Raw genomic sequence first — 18488 nt, 5'->3', positions numbered from 1 at the left:
TCCTGGTGCGCCACCACCACCACCACCCCCACCCTATCCCCAGTCACCCACCCTCCCACCCCCCACCCCTGACTGGGAAGTACTATTATCCTCTCAGTAGTTCACATGGGAACTCTCCTGAGTGGAGCGGGGACAGAAAAGATTCCTCACTATGACAATAAGCACTGAATAAATTCATTCCTCATTTGGAAAGAATAATAGGAAACCCATATAGGAAAACAATGACAAATACTTATTAAGAAAATTTTCCAGTGAGAAAAAAAGTTGAAGGAAACCTTATTTTGAGTTGTTTAAACTAAACCCAGGTTAAGTAGCTGCAGTAAGAAGGGGTTAGGATCCAGGGGATCCCTCGGCCCTTCTCCCTGAGTGAAGCGGAGCTCTTGGTACCTTCTCTGAAACTCAGACAAAGGGCAGGGTGTGTCCAAGCTCCACTTGGTGACAGGTGCAGTGTTAGCAGGTGCCCCAGAGCAGATGTCATGCTGAGCTTTGTTCTGGCCAGCATGTTGATGCCAGTCATCTCAGCAACTGAATTGGTCTCACTGGTACTTAGAGATCACCTGTTCTCAAACTGTGGCCCACTAGCAACCACATGGGGCATACTTTTAAAACTAGTTGCAGCCTACTATTAAATCCGCAGTCATTCTTAACATTAAATGAACAACCAAGGACCATGATACCTCCAACACCACTGAGGAAGCACCACTGAGGAAGTCTCCTATGCATTTAAAGGCTGATACCGTACAACTTTTTATGCATTAAAGTTGTACGGTATCAGCCTTTAAATGCAGCTTTTGTTCAGGGTAACAGGATGGGAGAACCAGTTAACTGACTTTGGAAGTAATCGACCAAAGCCAGAAGTTAGGACTTTCTAAGGGACAAATTAACATCACTCATTACTTAAATATGGGAAAAAGGAAGGGAACCAACTGACTGTTAAGAGGTAAGACCCAGCAGCTAACACATCAAAAACATCACCCTTTTCAGGTCCCATCACAGCATACTATGGAGTAAGTACAGTCCTGCACAGACACTGATCCTGTGTTCACAGAACCTCAGTTCTGTCACTGCACAAAAACCCCCGAATGAGGCAATTATTCCAAGACATTATCAAGAGTTTTCAGTCCAACAACAGCTTATCACAATACACTTAGTCAAAAGAGCAGGCATTTTGTAAAAACAAATTGTCTCAATTTACATGTTTTTGCAAAAACTATAGCCTAGTGGTACCTCTGTTTTATAGCAGAGAAAAAAAATACAGTTGACCTCGTTTCTTGAAAAGCAGAATGATCATATTAACAGATAATCCAAGGCCGATAAACCCAAACACATATGGAACATGAAATATATCTGAGGATATTTAGTGTGAGGATATAACTGTGAATAATGGAGAATTATTTATGATAATGATTTGCAAAACATAAAAGGGTTAAGCTGTGTTTTGAAAAACATAAAATTTCTTTCTAAATTGGCTGTTCTAGCAGTTACTTAAAACTGAGGGTGAAAGCGTATTCCCAGCTCTTGATTACAGGGCACCACAAAGCATTCTCTCTTAGAGAGGTACCCAGAACTCATCACCCTCTATCCAATTTTTTTTTATTTTGACCAAATGAAATTGCCAATATTTTAGCTCAGCTATGAATAAATACAATGTTACACTGTTTATATAATAAATACATATTTGTTTTTTAGCTCAACTATGGATAAATAGAAACAATGTTACATTGTTTGTATAATAAAGACATATATTTATTCTAATTTCAAAAGCCAGCACTTTTTATTTTTATCAAATGTGCACACAGCCTGCTGTTGAGATGGCTGAGGAGGTAAAAGCATTTGCCAACAAAGCCAGATGACCCTTTGATCCCTAAAGCCCACACCAAGGGAAGATAGGACTCTCAAAAGTTGTCCTCTGACCTCTATATATTTGTTTTGACACACACAACTAATATATATAAACATACATACACATGCATAGAATTTTAAATACACTTATAATTTCAAGTCATAAACTAACTAGAGATAATTTTGATTCAAACATCGTCCTTTTAAGTTCAATAAAGTCTGGCTGGCCCTTAATCCAATATCTACTTATAACAGCTTTTTCCCTAATATCAAAATTCAGGATATGACTTCCTCAGTTTTCAAAGTCTCAGAACTAAACAAAACATAATATTTTTTTAAGCAGAGCTAGTATCAAATTCAACACAAGTACTAGTCTACAAGCAATAACTACAATTGTCCAAAGAAACCTTGTACAAATTTTTTAAAATTCAAATAAACAACATATTTGTATTCAATACAAATATTACATCTTTTCTTAAAAGGCAGTCTCTAATTAGAATAAATAAGACTTGATTTGTAGGGACAGCTAGCTCAAATAAGAGTCTAAATATGGGCCGGGCGGTGGTGACGCACTCCTTTAATCCTAGCACTTGGGAGGCAGAGGCAGGCGGATTTCTGAGTTTGAGACCAGCCTGGTCTACAGCGTGAGTTCCAGAACAGCCAGGGCTTCATAGAGAAACCCTGTCTCGAAAAACCAAATAAATAAGCAAATAAATAAATAAGAACCTAAATATAAAGACCCAACAAAATCAAAGTTATTATAAATTCTTTTAGAAAAATGATCATAAAAATAAAATGTGTCTGAGACTCGATCTTTGCCCATTACCTACTTATTTTGTGTTTGTGGGTATAGATACAAATGCTGTAGTGCATGCGGAGGCTGGAGGACAACTTGTCCAAGTTGGTTCTCTCCTTCCACCTTGTGGACCCCAGGGAGGGAAACCAGGGTTTTTGTGTGTGTGTGTGTGTGTGCGCGCGCGCGCGCGCGCGCGCATAAATCTAAGCCAGGAGCATTGACACACACCTGTATGTAGTTCTACCATTCAAGAAGCAGAGGCAGGGGAATCATGAGCTCTGGGCCAGTCTGAGCTACACAGTGAAACTCTGTCCCAATTTTCTTAAAGTTTTATATATATAGGAACTATGTGAGTATATAATAGAGAAATAGTCCACATTTTACCCGTTCAGTTTTTTTTCTTATTAATCTCATTGCTTTTAGTTTAGTTTAGATTTCCGAAATTGTGCTCTAGGGGATTTAGTAAGTCTTCCTCAAACATGTTTCATACCATACAGCGCTACAGCATGGCTTAGAGTAAGGAGAGAGGTAAGAGTAAGTTTCCAAAGTGCTGGAGAGTTGCACACATGTAATACAATCCAAGTCCCATGATAACTAACCAACTTTACATTTATGACTTGAAATCACCTAACCTTTTCTAAAAGGCACATACTACATTTTAGAAAACTGGTGTTTTACAGAGCACAAATAAAAGTGTCTGCTTTGACCATGAATATCAAAGAATACCAGGATGGAATCCATCAGCCCTCACCCTATCAGGCCACAAGTCCTCTCTTAACTCCAACAAACCCATTTCATCAGTAACCTCCAGTAGGCCTGGGCAAGGTACAATAAATAGCCTTTACAAAAGAAAACACTCTTCTGAAACACTTTAGCTAAATATCTACATTAGGTGTCTGAGTGCGGACGAGCAGAAGGGTCCTTCCTTGCCCCTTCCAATTTCACTCGGTTGGAGCCTAAAGAAGAGCTTACAGGAGCCACAGCTTTGCCTACGGCATCATGGTGGACCTCACGGAAAGGTCACCACGAAATGCCTAGTCCTCAAGAGCAGAGGTGCTCTTATAAATGCTGCTTCCAATCAGAAAAAAATTTTTTTTTTAGTTCACAGCTAAGGCTTAAGATTTAAATGAAAAAGACACAGATGTGTTTTAGGCGGGTTGTGGTAGAGTGCACTGGTGGGGTCCTTGAGATGCTGGAGGCAGGGGTTGGGGATGGTATCTTAAAATCCTCTAGTGGACTACATGGGTGTGCTGTCTAGGAAAGTAAATTGATTTCTAGTTTGAGCAAATGCATGCTGCTTACAAAGATGGATTTTAAGATCGAACCCCAAGGTAACTTTTGATCAGGCTTAAACCTCCTTTATCTACTTTCTACTTTACTTTCAATAAACCTACAAACTTCTCAGAAATGTAACATTGCCATATCAAACTCAGGTTTGTTCAAAACAAAAGGCTACACCTTACAAAATTAAAGTTAAAATCCTCACATGCATAACTTACTAAGACACAGTTGTCTTCCCTGTCCCTATTATTATTATATTTTCCTTTCTTGACTAGGAGTAATCTGCTGTTTTAGCTCTGTTTAGTGATTTACATACTCAGTATGTGACTTTATTAACCTGAAAAGCACTGATGAATTCTGTCACCTCACCTCATGCATCTCATAAAAGGCCTCCTCACAGACCTACAGGCAGCCACTGACTCACACCCCTAAATGTGTTCATGTCATCTGATAAAAGATACCTGCTAGTAACACAAACCACTCATCAAACTAAAGGGCTTTACCTAACAAGAAAAAAAAAATAATACAATTCACAATGTGACTGCAAAGTCACTACTGTGAATACAACTTTACTCAAGTTCCCAAAGACCCCAAAAGTGAATGCATTAGAAGAGAGAGAGAGAGAGAGAGAGAGAGAGAGAGAGAGAGAGAAGAGAGGGGAGGGGAGGGGAGGGGAGGGGAGAGGAGAGAAAAGAAAAGAAGAGAAAAGAAAAGGAAAGAAAAGGAAAGAAAAGAGCGAGCAAGCAGCTCTGGGGGCTTCAGACACAAGAAATGCAGTGCATGGGAGCTTTTGTGAGTACAGTTTCAATCAATGTCCAAGACTTGCCACCTCCTTTCTAAATTTTCCAAGTTTTATAAAGAATACAGCAAGCTACACTGTTAACTACGGCTGCATTCCTGCTGTCTGTAGTTGAAAATATTGTCAGATTAAATACTTCTCTAAACCTTATATCAAAAATTATTTTTTTATTTATTTTTGTTTTTAGGATATTGTTATTTGAGAAAGGCTTTTTTCCTGTGTAGCCCCAGCTGTCCTGGAACTCACTCTATAAACCAGGCTGGCCTTGTGCTCAAGAGATTTGCCTGCCTCTCCCTCCCAACTGCTGTGATTAAAGGCACACATCACAATGTCCAGCTAAAACTTCAAATTCTGAACACAAGTAATAACAAATTGTCTTCATTCTTAGTACCAAAATATGGCAAAAAATAAACAAAATTCACAAAGTAAATAACTAACACATTGGTCATAGATATACTTGGGCATAGAATTATCCATGAGTAAATGTCAGTTATACTTTACTAAAGTCACTTGTGAATAACATGCTGAAACCATAATATAGTAAATTTTATCAAGCACATTCAACAAACACAACTTTTTGGTACTTGAGTTTCCCCATAAACAAAATGTGGGAGGTTACACCTTGTCTCCTTTCTTAGATGGCAGTCTTAACAACAGCAACAGTGGAACATGAATATGCCAGGAATAATGCTAAATGAAAAAAGATAAGCATTTATGAGTTCATTAAGATGTAACTTTTCATTTTACTTATTTACTTATTTATTGGAGACAGGGTTTCTCTGTGTAACAGCCCTGGTTGTCCTGGAATCGCTCTGTAGACCAGACTGACCTCCAACTCAAGAGATTCATCTGCCCCTGCTTTGCAAGTACTGGGATTAAAGGCAGGTGCCCTCACCACCTAGCTCAAAATATAATTTTTTTAAATATAATGATTTATTTGGAAACTGTCAGCAGGCACTTACATTTTTAAAAATTAAAGAAGCCAGGGGCTGCAGAGATAGCTTGGCAGTTGAGAGCACTGGCCACTTCTCCAAAGGACCCAGGTTCAATTCCCAGCACTCAGCAGTTGAGAAAGGACCCAGGTTCAATTCCCAGCACTCAGCAGTTGAGAGCACTGGCCACTTCTCCAAATTGAACCTCCAGGACCCAGGTTCAATTCCCAGCACCCAGACGGTAAGCCATCTGGTCCCTCCAGCTCCAGGGGATTTGACACCCTCCCACAGACATACATGCAGACAAAACATCAACGTCCATAAAATAAAAATAAACCATTTAAAAATAAAACATGAAATATCAGTGTTAAATAATCAACTAATCAATAATCAATTTTGGGCTGAGAATTTTTGTTGCAGATACTCTATAACTGAATGAATGTGTATGTGATATATTTAACCTAACTTTTGGCAAGCTACAATGTCTCTATACTTAATGACTATATTTATACCAATAAGAACATAGAAGAACTGTTAGAACATGTGCATGGCTAACCGTCTGCTCATGTGTGTATGTTAATGGTATCCAGCTACAGCAAATGGTGCTAGTCTAATAGCTGTTCATCAATTAACTGTAACTACAGGGGAATGTAGGCAAGTATGAAACTTTACAGAGAGCTAACAACAGCCATGACAGTCTTGCACTATGTCCAATGAAAAAACAGCTCTCATTAAATATGTTTGTATATGCATGGTCAACATCTGACTTAGAAACGATACTGCAAAGCCAAGACAGTGGCACAAAGCTTAGAATCTCAGAACTGAAATGCTGAGGCAGGAGGATTGCCCCTTGAACCACACAGACAGAGAAGCTATCTAAAGAAGAAACAAAAAACAACAACAAAAAACAAAAACCCACTCAATCAGAAGATACCTACCAAAATACAATGCATCAACTGCCTTTTCAGAAACTATGGTATTAAATCTGATATAGCAAAGAGTTAACTCACCAAGCCCTTCATTCCCATGCTTGACTGACAAGGCATTAGTTATTATGGTGAATAAGTTATTAGTTATTATAGTTATTTATTGTTAAAAAGTTTGGCATCTGGTTTGCCAATTAGATTTTTTTTAGAGGAAAACAGACACACACACACACACACACACACACACACGACCCCAACATAATATGCATCCTTAACTGCAATATGCCACCAAAGAAAATTCTACCAAGATTGGTAATACCCAATATTTGACCATCCTATTTCTTTGCAAGCCATGCAAATCTTCACATGGTTTTATTTTCTCAAACAAATGCTTCCACTCTTTCTCAGTAGCCTAGCTACAGGCCTAGTAGTCAAAAGCAAACCAGGAGAGTGACATATGGGGGAAAAACAAGTTTAGCTAAGGACATAGTTCAAAACAGCTCTAATAGGAACATAAGGTCCAAGTTGACCCAAGAACAATGTAAATACTTAAAACAATCTTGAAAGCATCCGGTTAAAAAGAGTACCCATAAGTACAATCAATGTATGACACAATCCCAAGACACAGATGACAACAGAAAACAACATGCGTATAATTATACTTTGTAAAAGAGAACAAGTCCAGGTATTTCATTAATTAGGTGAAGATTATTAAGATGAATATAAATTTTACAGAAAAAATATGCATCTCATCAGCCACATCTACCATTTAGCACCGAACACAGAATTTTAGTCTATACATGTAATCAGCATTAAGCATAACTTTAAAATATACAAAACATACAAAATACTACAAATGTTTTTTAATTGATTAGCACAAAGCCCTAACATGTATTAGCACAACCCTCTCAAATCCTCTCAGTATCAGAAACAGAAATAATCAAATGACTATCACTCTTGGTATTAAATTTTTATTTCTAACTCTATTACTAAGTCAATGGCTTGGGAACTTCTTTTTTACTTTATTCTTTTACTGACATATATGCTCTCTCTCTCTCTCTCTCTCACACACACACACACACACACACACACACACACACACACACGAACACGAATACAAACACTCACCCTGGTATATTCTAGAATTCCTATGAAACTCACTAACTGCCAAGTTCTGAGCAAGTCTTCTTCAGCAAGAAGTCTGAAGTCAATCTAAGGCAGCCAATAGGAAGTACACCTGTGCAATTACCCTGTTTCCTATTTCAGAATCCTGAGCGCTATACAGAGTGACTAGTGCATTTGAAGCAATAGGAAACTCAAATTATACAGAAGCTACATTACAAATATAAAACAGGCTATCTTGTAATATCACCATCACCAACATTTATTAGAAATATAAACATTATTTTCATTTTAAATAACAAAGGTTACTGTGGCTAATCAAAGAAAAATAAAGGTTCCCTTCAAAATAAAGCACAACATGAAAGTAAAGAAAATCTAAGAAAAAAACCCACTAAGTTACAAAATACACTATCTAGACTGAATCATATAAACAAAATAAATGTACTTTCTTGAGTACGTAGTCAAGGTATAAGAAAATGAAAGAAAATTCCAACCACAGTACCTGGTTTCAAACCATCCCCATATCCCTAAAGATACTAGATGTTTTAAGTTTCTCAAAAATTCAATTAACAACAAAAGAGTTCAAAAAGTTAATTCCGGTCAGCCAAGGTATCTACATTATATTATTTATGTAAAAATATCCCATTGAAAATGAACTAACAGTTCCAAGCAATACGTTTTCTTTTAAAAACAAACAAACAAACAAACAAACACCAAGAAAAGCCAGAGTTGTGGGCGGTTAAGGAGTTTCCAAATAAAGAAGGAGGAAAAAATCTTCCCACAGGTTACAAAGTTTCATTAAGTATCCCAAGTCTTTTACTAAGCACCTTCTTTTCTGGCCCTTGGTGGCTATCAAGCAGTCAATAACAATGTCACAAAAGAATGTTTACAAGATAGGATATGGGGTGCCACCTGTAATGACTTTGTATGAAAAATATAAATGACTGTATTTCAACCTGAGGAAAACTTCAGCCTCCAACTAACTCACATTATTGACAGCAAATGCTTCTCAGACTACAATTAACAAGGGATTGGAAAACTGTTTAGAGCGCAGATTTTGTTGTTTAATCACCCCTAAGTCCCTCGTTTCCAAATACTGTGGAAAAGTCACCACTACTCACCGCAAGTAATACTGTTTTAAAGCAAAGGCAGCGTTAGAACAACTTCTGGGAAAGTTGAACTCTTCAACAATTTCTCCCCACTGATTCTTCTCAGAAACCTGTTAAAAACACAGGCACAATCGTCTCAAAGTGCCCAATTCAAGAAAAACCTACCCCAACTTGGAAGCTAAATGCCCCTTCTGCAGAGATCTGTAGATACCTAAGGAGCAGTGGGTGTCTGGGGTCGATCCACAAGAGTTACTAAGCCAGGGCTGCCTGAATCACTGTGTTTTCACCAGAGAGCCCTGTATTTAGCAGCACTTGTTTTGTTTTGGGGGGGTTGGTGGGTTTGTTTTGTTTTTGAAGCCCGGACAATAACCAATCGCAAGTCCCTCTGTCGCCCCCTTTTAAATCTCAACGCGGTCCGTTTACACTAAAGAAAAAAAAAAGAAAGTTCAAAAGGATCAATACTGCTCCGGACAGCGACGTCCGCGAGCTCTGGGGGGGCCGGGGCCGGGGCAGACTCGGATCCCTCTCCCAGATCTATCCATCTCCATAGGCCCTTCTTTGAGGCCTACAGCTTCTGCCTAGCCTTGAAGCCTAAGATGGCTATTTGCAGACAGGTCCTGCTTTCTTTTGTTAGCTGTAGAAAGCCAGGGCGAGCGGGCCGAGGCTGTGCCCCCGGCCGCCGGGATCATTTCGCAGCCGATTATCGATGTTAAACCTGCCCGCGCTAATTTTGAGTTGCACGAAAACTGCTCAGAGTCTGTGTGTCTCTGTGTCTCCGCCTGTGCTAGAGCGGCAGCGGCGGCGGCGCTGACTCGCGGGCGGGCGGGCGGCGCGGGGCGGGCGGGCGCGGGGCTCGGCGGGCGGGCGGGCGAGCGAGCACTCCACTCGCCCGCGCTCCCCGCCGCGCCGCTCAGACCCCGCGGGGCCGGCCGGACACCGGGCAGGGCGCTCCCCGCCGCCGGGCCGCACCGCCCGCCCAGCCCCGCGCCCGCCGCGCGCACGCGAGCCACCAGGCCGAAAACAGCCCCGCCGCCGGCCGCCTCCGTGCCACCGGCTGCGAGCGCCGAGAACGCCGTGTGCCCCGCCGACCGCCCCCCCGGCCCCGGGCGCCGGCTCCCGGGCCGGAGTAGACTTTTCCGAGCAGGCCAGCGAGAGGGAAATACAAATTAAAACTTCCACTCACCTTCGCGAATCCGCCTAAAGTAGTGACTCTGGTGTAGAGCCCGTGAAGATCCAGCTCCTTCCCACCCACCGCAGGGATCTTCTTAAACGGCGACCTGCGGGCGACAGAAAGCCCCGCACTTGTCACCGGGACCCCGCGCCCGCGGCGGGCCCCGTTCGCCCCGGCTCGCCCCGGCGCTGCCCCCCCCGGTCCTGCTCTCACCCTCTGCTGTGGTGGAACTGCCGCAGCTCGTCCAGGAAAGCCAGTCCCTTCCTCCGCTCGTCCGGAGGCGCCTTCCCCGTCGAGTTTGCCATTATTTTGCCAAAGGAGGTCTCCCGAAAACCCAGATCGCGGTTCAAACGCGGCCCCCGCTCCCCGCGCTCCCTACCAGCGCCCGGAGCCCATTCCTCGGCCGGCGGTGGCGGGGCTCAGTCATGGGCCGGCGGTGGCGGCGGCGGCGGCGGCGGCGGCGGCGGCGCAGGGAGGGAGGAGGGAGGGGGAGGAGGCGAGGAGGAGGGGAAGGAGGGAGCGGGAGGCCAGGGGGAGCGCAGGGCCGGAGGGAGGGGAATTTCTAAAAAAGTTTAAAGAAACGGGAGCGAAACTAGAGGGGCAGGCGACGGGCGGACGGGCGCGGAGCCGCGGGGCGAACGCGGCCCCCACCCTGCCTCGCCGCCTCCCGCGGCCCGGCTCTGGCCGCCTCTCAGCGCCGCCGGCCCTGGCGGCTCGGCCCGGGGACGCGATTCAACATGGTGCTGCGGCCGGGGGCGCACGAGCCGGCCGGGGGCCGGGCGAGCGGAGGCGAGGGGCCCGGGCGGCCGCAGGCCTGGGAGTTTCGGCGGCAGCGGCGGCGGCGGCGCGGCGCGGCGGGGCCGGGGCAGGCGGGGCCGCGTGGGGAGGGGGAGGTCTATGTGGTGGCTTGTGGAGAGCGGGGTGACAGCGTGGATCCGGGCCGCGGCTCCGCGGGCCCTCGCACACATTCACGCGCGGCGGCGGCGGCGGCGGCCCGGGCGTCCCCGGGCACAGGCTCCGGCGGCAGCCGAGCCGCTGCGCGCCGCCCGCCCGCCGGCCTGCCTGCCCGCCAGCCTCCCTTCTCTGCCGCCGCCGCCACGGCCGGGCCGCCAGCGCCGCACAGCGCCCCCCGAGGGCCGGCCGCGGCACTGCGCCTGGCTCCACACGGTCGCGGCGGCTCCTCGCGGGGAACAATAGACTCGGCTCGCCCGGCTTAGGGTTCATCTGCAATGTGCAGCACATTTCACACGCACACAAAGCGGGCGGAAAGGGGGGCGGCGCGGGGAAACGGCCACTACCGGTTGTTCCGGGGTTAGGGGTGGAGGCGATGTTCGCGTCCCCGGCGGCGCCCGCCGGGCCTCCCGCCACACGGAGGCTCGCACGGCGCGGCCCCGGCGGCCGGGGAGAAGTCCGCTCGCCCCTTCTGGAGACGTTGCTAGCGGGAGGCGTCGGCCTCCGGGCTTCATGCTAGAATGAAGCCCGCTGAGCACATGGTCCATGATGGGGCCGTCAACTCACTTTGACAAACTGTACGATCAAATACGCTGGGAACTGCCTGCCCTACTTTATGGAGATAGAGTAAGGCTTTTAACTCGTCCTCCCCCTCCCCTTTCTATTTTTTTGGTCGGTTTGGTGCACCGAACCGGAGGAGTGCGAACGGTAATCACGCTTGTTGGGAAATAACCTCCCAACTTTGAGAATAACATCGCTTATGTCTTTTTTTTTTTTTTTGCACTAGTATCTGAAAAAGAGGGCAAAATGTTTCCCCCTTTCGAGTTTGTGTGCTGATTCTTTTTTTTTTTTAATGTGTAAATAGGGAATTAAAATTTTTTATCTTAAAAGAAAAAGTACCACTTAAATGTGCCTTTCCCCGGGTGTTGGAACCCTCCCCGGTCTGCAAAGGTTGAGCATCGTGCTTCTCCTTTGGTCTATCAGGATTCCCATTTTAGAGACAGCCACTACTGGCAAAGTCACTAGCCCAAGGTCACAGGATAGTAAGAGTCTGGATGGGTTATTTCAGGTAGTCTTTCCGATGGGAGCACCTATCGGGTGACGGGGAGGGAGGGGAAAAAATAAAATTATGTAATACAGCTGAGGAGCGTGCTTCCGGTACTCACTCTAGGAAACGGAATTTATTTCCCAAGTAAAGTTTATGTCTTCAATGGGGTCGGGATAAGGTGTGGCTAGGAAATTCCTGACACCCGAGGACCAGTGAGTGCCTCGCAAGCCAGTGAGGGGCGGAGACCCTGGCCGGGGAGGAGGAGGAGGAGAAGCCGGCCGGCCGGGCCCGCGGCGAGGCAAGGCGAGGCGCGCGGGTGGGGAGGGCCGGGCCGGGCCGGGCGCCGCAAGGGCAGCGGCGGGCCGGCCAACCGGCCGGGCTGTGCGGGTTCCCTGCGCGCCGCACTTGCGCACGGCCCCTTGCGTAACTGTCAGCGCCGGGGATTCCCTAGAGGGGGGTCACTCTCTTCAACCATTACACACAGCCGAGCTCCGCCGCGCCTCACAAAATGGCGGCGCCCATGGATCCGGCGGGCGGCCGCTCCCCCGGCCCCATTTTGTTCGAGGCGAGAGATCTGTCAACATGGAATACCTCCGCCGAGGATGCATCTGACCGGGAAGCCCGCGCTGGGGAGCGGGGACCGACCGCGTTGCGCGACGTCGCCGACTGCCCGGCACCCTCCGGCGCTCCGTCCTCTTCCGTCTTCTCCGAGCGAAGCCTCCGAGGCCGCGCGCGTCGGGAAGGGTAGCTGAAGGCAGAGGCGGGCTGCGGCCCGACCGCTCCGGGGACTCGCGGTGGGCTGACAGCGGGCCGGGATCCGGAGGGACGAGGACCGGGGAGGCCGCTGCCGTCCAGCGTGAGCCGGCCCTGTCGCCCTCGTGCGCGCTCGCCCGGGGGACCGCGGGGGCTTCGGCTCCGGGAACGCGGAGTCGCGATGCCCGCGGCGGCGGCCCAGGCGAGCCGGCAGACCTGCTCTGCAGCCGCGGGCACCGTGGGGACGGAGGCGACACGAGCCCTGACATTTAAGTCGTCGGAGCAGAACCTGGGACTGTATGTCGTCAGTGTCTCTAAGTGGACATCGGAACGTCCTTCTTCCCCACTCCTGCACTGGGCAGGCCTGCTTGGCTTTAATTTTCAGGTCCAGGAGCAGAATGGAGGGGATGACATGTTGGCACTTTACAAGGGGGAGGTTGACACTTCAAAGGCAGCGAGTACTATGTGTACGGATCCACACGTACCTACTAGCAGTTTTGGTTTTCAGAGCAAGCATCAAAGGCTAAGGGCTTGGAGGGGAATCTAACCTTTTTCAGGAATGTTAGGATTGCTTTCTGTAGAAGAGGTGTAATCCTCAAAATGGAGGTCTAAGTATACTGATGGATAGAACTTAAATTCTATCTAAATAGTCTACGTTGACTATACTGTTTAAAGTGAAACAAACCTAAAAGTTGATGTTATAAGACCACTGAGCAGTTCAATTTTCCTGAGATCAGGGAGGAAAATTATGAGACAAAAATTAGCCATCTGGTTGCTTTAAAAGGAAAAGACTTAAGGGAAAAGGGGGATTATCTGGGTCTCTGTGTCATCTTCCAGTTGCATTAGCCATTGTGCTTGGGTGGTTCTGTGGCTGGTTGAGGTGTTATGGTGGCACCTGCGTATTTCTATCTGTGCACAGAACAGTAGCCTTGTGCACATTCCACACCCCATCTTCTGCCCCGCCCTGTTACTGCTGCTGTCCCATGGAACACAACCTAGTTCCTGGTGCGGTCTGTTCCTACTGATGTCTTTCATATTAAGTTTAGTCCCTACTGATCAGTACTCATCTCTTGCAAGGATGTATGTATCTTAGGACTCACCCAAGCAGCCGGAGAATATTTTTATGCTTTTGTACTGAAGTAACCCCAGTGGATAGTATCACATTTCTTATTAGCATAATACATTTCCAATAGTGGGCACCATAGAGCAGGTGGAGCCTGCACCAGACATGTTAGAGATGTGCTGACAGTTTTACAATAGCTATTCTCTAACTAATTTGATGTAAAATACAATATAGCTCAGAGCTTTCAAGCGTTAATGAAAAGCATTCCCTTAAACATTAAAGCAAGAGTGAGCATTGTCCAAACCTTAGTATAGCTTACTGTTCTGGTGAGAACTGTGAAGAAGACTCTATGCTAGGAGGCATGCCAAGCATCGCATTTAATAGTGACTTCAAGTCCTAGTCAGAGATTCCTGCTATGTGGATCTCTGTCCCAGACCATCCGTTTGCTTCATCAAGAATTATAAAAGTTCCCTTTTCAATCTCATGTCAAAAAAAAAAAAAAAAAAAAAAAAAACAACCAAATAAACCCATACCCAATTTCAAATTAAGCATGTCAGGCTTGTGATTTCAAAGGGCAAATTAAGTGAGGAATTGGGCATGTCAACCCAATTTTAGATTTTTGGTTTCTGTAAGGTCTGAAGAAATGATTTGGTTGGTTGGACAAGGCTTTTGCAGTTAAATTGGTGTTTCTTTGAAGATGACATTAAGAGCCATTAGTGAGCTGAGAGAATGCTTCTGTGGCTTGCTGCTTTTGTTGGAATCTGCTGCAGTTGTACCTGTGTGCCAACTCGTCTCTCTGAAAATTTGATACAACTTCAAATAATAGAGGTGTCCTTTCCCTTCTGGTGGTAAGTCTTGGCAGAATCAATAGTAGTTTTTTTAAAGGTGAGGAAAGAAGTTATTTTACAGAGTAGGACAGTTTTAATGTAGATATAGACGCTCTTGAATCTTCAGTTGACAGGTTTCGAGATTTGACACAAAAGGATCTGGTAAGCTTTGTGACATTTTTTGCTCATTTTTGCTATATATTAGAAGTTAGTCTATATACAAAAACAGTGTGATTTTATTTTAAAAAATAAATGATTATTTTTAATTTGAAAAAATTAATAATTTAATTAAAATATTAAATCATGCATTTATTATAATACACCCTGGAGGTAGCATTCCCATGGGCTTTGACAGAGGGCATTGGCTTTGGATGTTTAAGTCACTTTTCTAATCCTGAAATTTTTCAAATAGTTTAATGTGATACATCTATGCATTCTTAATTATTTCTTTTTGGGTCACTGAAACTACTTATTATACAGTTTAGCATAATACTTTGTTTATTCTGTTTAATATCATCTACATTGGGAGGGCATATATACTAAGTCAACCAGCTATTTATTGTCAGTGTAGATTACAACCCCACTGAGTAAATAGCTATGGAATGCCTGACTTGGTCGAGAGGTGGAGAGGGAAAGGCAGCCTGACCCTCCCTCCCGAAACCAGTGCTCTGGCACTGGGTGCTTTCTAACTGGCAGCTTTGGAGGCTATAATGAAATGTTCGCACAACAGTGTTCTTAATTTTCAATACTTAACCAGAATCTTTTAACATAGAGTTGTATTTGAAATTCAATTTCAGGCAGGGTTGTAGCTCTCGCTGAAATCTCAGCCTGGGTTACTGAGACAGGATGATGAGTTACGTGACAGACAGCCAGAGCTACGATGTGAGACCCTATCACAGATGAGGTAATCAAAGTTATTTTTAGGGACAATCAGATATAATTCTGTATAAAATAGCATCATGGCATCATATCAACAGAGGGATTACAGTTGGGGTTAGTGTTTACTCAAAATGTAATGTTCATAATAAGCACTTAAGTCATATTCTTTGAAAACACACATCCGTGAGTCTAATAATTAACTTTATTTAAGGGAGCAGCAGGGGAATGTTCAGTGACTGTTTTACTTACACACACACACACACTACTGAGCATTGTTTCAATGAGTTTTTATCTTCTGTTTCAATTTTTTGGTACATTGACTCCCCTCTACATTGCACTTTGCTATTAATTTAAAAAATTAAATGCAAAGACATATTAATTTTGTGTTTAATGCAGACTTAATTCGTGACTAGCTGTAAAGCTTAAGGAATTGGCAATCATGTTGGCAAGACAATGAAGCAGGAGTTAGCTGAAGTGCGGAGCTGTGTAATAGGATTCAGGAGGCGCTGTAGTTTTTCTTTGACTACATGAGTGATATTGACTTATAATTGGATCTTTTTAACTCTTCTGTTTCCCGGAGACCTTGATTATCTGTTCATCTGTAGCATCAAAATGGAAGCTTAGTGAAGTCTACTGTAATCAGAAATTCAGATTCCATAGTATTGTAAGATAGTCTTAAGTCAAACTCCCTTTTATTATCAGTATTGGTTACAATAGCAGGTAGTGTTGTGTTTTATAAAAAGAAAGAGAATCGAGAGATATTTCTGGTGGAGGCGTGGTAAGGTGTGGAGGAAGGGGGGCCTCTGTGGGCCCATGCTGAGGCATCCCTTCCCCCTGAGAGACCAGCTACGGTATAACATAGAATAGAGTTTATTCAGAGGAGGGGAGTTGAGAGAAGGGCGGGAGGAATAGAGGCCACCATGAGCGAGTGGAGATGGGGGAGGGGAATGGGGAGAGATGGGGAAGAAGGTAAGAGCAGGAACAAGAGAAGAAAAGAGTGAGGAGGGGGCAAGCAGCCCTTTTATAGTGAGTCATGCACACCTGGCTGTTGCCAGGTGACTGTGGGGCGGAGCCTAGACTAAATGCCAACAGGTAGCATCTGTAATTATTGATGGATTCTGTCTCTAGCATCTGTTCTCTTGAACCCCATTTAAAGGTATTTCTTAGTCATTGGGGTTAATTAGAAGTTGAGTGATGACCCCCTTTCTCTGGAAATAAAAAGAAGCTTCTTTTTCTTTGGAGTAGTCGACTTCACTCTACTCCTGTGGAAGCGCCTCTGCCTTTAACACTGCCAGTTGCTAGTCCTGGTTGTTTTTCTGCTCTGTTGAGCCAAGGCCATCAGAATTAGTAGTGCCACGGCTACAGCCATCAAGTTGAATTTACTGCACCTCGGCTCCTTCCGTGCCCAGCTCTGTTCTTCCGTGCTCTGTTCTGTGTGCATTTCCAAAGACTTGAAAGAGCAGTATCTTCCGAGCTAACTGTGACTAAGTTGGAGGTATCCTCGTGGTCATACTATAATATGCATTAAGTTCAAGCTATTTGCTAAAGAGAAAGACATAAGAAGCTTAGGAAATCATTCAAGATTCTTTCTGTTCAAATGGTGTTGACCTGCAAAAAAGCAGTTTGAAGGTTTAGCTAAGGAAAACCACTTAGTTTACCAAGTTGAAATAGTTAAAACTAGCAGATGTGTATTTGTATGATAGTCTTGAAAGTTCATTTTAAAGGAATCTAGCTATTATTTTGGTTGTTATCCCTCTGGAAAATATGTATAACGGATTGCATTAATGAAAAGTTCATTTCGCATTTCATTCTTTGACTAACTGGGTATGCCTAATATAATAACATTAGTATTGTTTTATCCTGGACAGTGTACAGGTGACGTCAGTAAAGTGTTCCAATGCTTCTGTTGTTAGAGCTGCTGCTGTTTGCTGCAGAGTCTGAAGATTGTAGTGGAGCATTAACCCAGATTTGCTTTTGTAGAATTTATTCACAAAAAATTTTTAGCTTTCATCAAATTTTTGTGTCTTTTCTGTGGGCCAGGGTATAGTTGAAGCCTTTTTTTTAGCATGGTCTCATACTATGTAGTTCAGACTGGCCTTGAACTCTATAATCTCATCTCAACTGCTAGATTACAGGGGCACGTCAGCACAGCTGGCCTTAACTGGCAATGTAGCTGAAGTGGAAACTTCAGGGTTCTTTGGAAAGTATTGGGTGGTGTTTTCCCAGGACAAACCGGTGAAGGAAAGTATAGTTGAAGTGGACACAGGTGTGAAAGCTTAAGGTGGACTCGTGAAGGAATGTTTGGCTGAAGCAGACAAGGATGAAAGAATGTTCTGCTAAAGCAAGCAAAGGAAAGGAACTTGCTTTGCAAGGAAGGTTCTGCTGGTTTCTCCTGCTGACTGGAGCCCAAGCTGAGGCCTGGCTGTCTCTGCTAGGCCATGCCACGGCTGCTGCTGATTCCTGGTTCCCAACTCTTAAGGGACTGGACTACTGATGTATTCGTGCAGTGTTTGTGAGTGAATGAACTGCGGCTACTGACCTGTGAACTGGACTGCTGATTTCCAGACAGCCCAGACGGGAGTTGCTCCAAACAACCTTTCTAAACAGGTCCACTTCCCCCTATCCCTTCTTTCCCACTACCTCTGGTGGGTGGTGGGCTAAAAGGAGGTTAAAGCATTTCAGAATCATCATTAAAAATAGGTTTTGAAAAAATTAAAGTTACATGTAGCTATAGTACTTTGTTGAGGTATTTTTAGGGGTGTGTGTCTGTGTGGTATTCGTGTTCACAAGGTTTTTTGATGTATTTTTTGTTTTCTGTAGCACTTGGACTAGAACTCAGAGCTTCTTGCCTGGTAGCTAAGAACTCTGCCACTAATCTATACCCCTAGTAGTTTTTGTTTGTTTTTGAGACAATTTATTTATGAATTAATGCATAGGCCTTAAGCGAGGCTTGCTCCCCACTCGCCTATAACTCAGTTAACCCGTTTAT

The 18488-nt window shown here is 44.8% G+C and overlaps 1 protein-coding gene across 1 annotated transcript in view; it reads right to left on the bottom strand.

Moving 5' to 3' along the window:
* Arid2 (AT-rich interaction domain 2) overlaps positions 1-10440 on the bottom strand; it is a 116988-nt gene extending 106548 nt beyond the window's left edge. The window contains exons 1-3 of the mRNA XM_052160851.1: positions 10192-10440; positions 9991-10084; positions 8820-8917 (exon numbers count right to left, since the gene is read on the bottom strand). Coding sequence (XP_052016811.1) covers positions 8820-8917; positions 9991-10084; positions 10192-10283 — 284 coding nt within the window. The 5' untranslated portion in view covers positions 10284-10440. The remainder of the gene's footprint in view (positions 1-8819; positions 8918-9990; positions 10085-10191) is intronic.
* Between the last annotated feature and the right edge of the window lie 8048 nt (positions 10441-18488).

This window comes from Apodemus sylvaticus, chromosome 17, assembly GCF_947179515.1.
Source record: "Apodemus sylvaticus chromosome 17, mApoSyl1.1, whole genome shotgun sequence".
Taxonomy (NCBI): domain Eukaryota; kingdom Metazoa; phylum Chordata; class Mammalia; order Rodentia; family Muridae; genus Apodemus; species Apodemus sylvaticus.
Note: the sequence above shows the minus strand (reverse complement) of the source record. Positions and strands in the feature narration are given on the sequence as shown.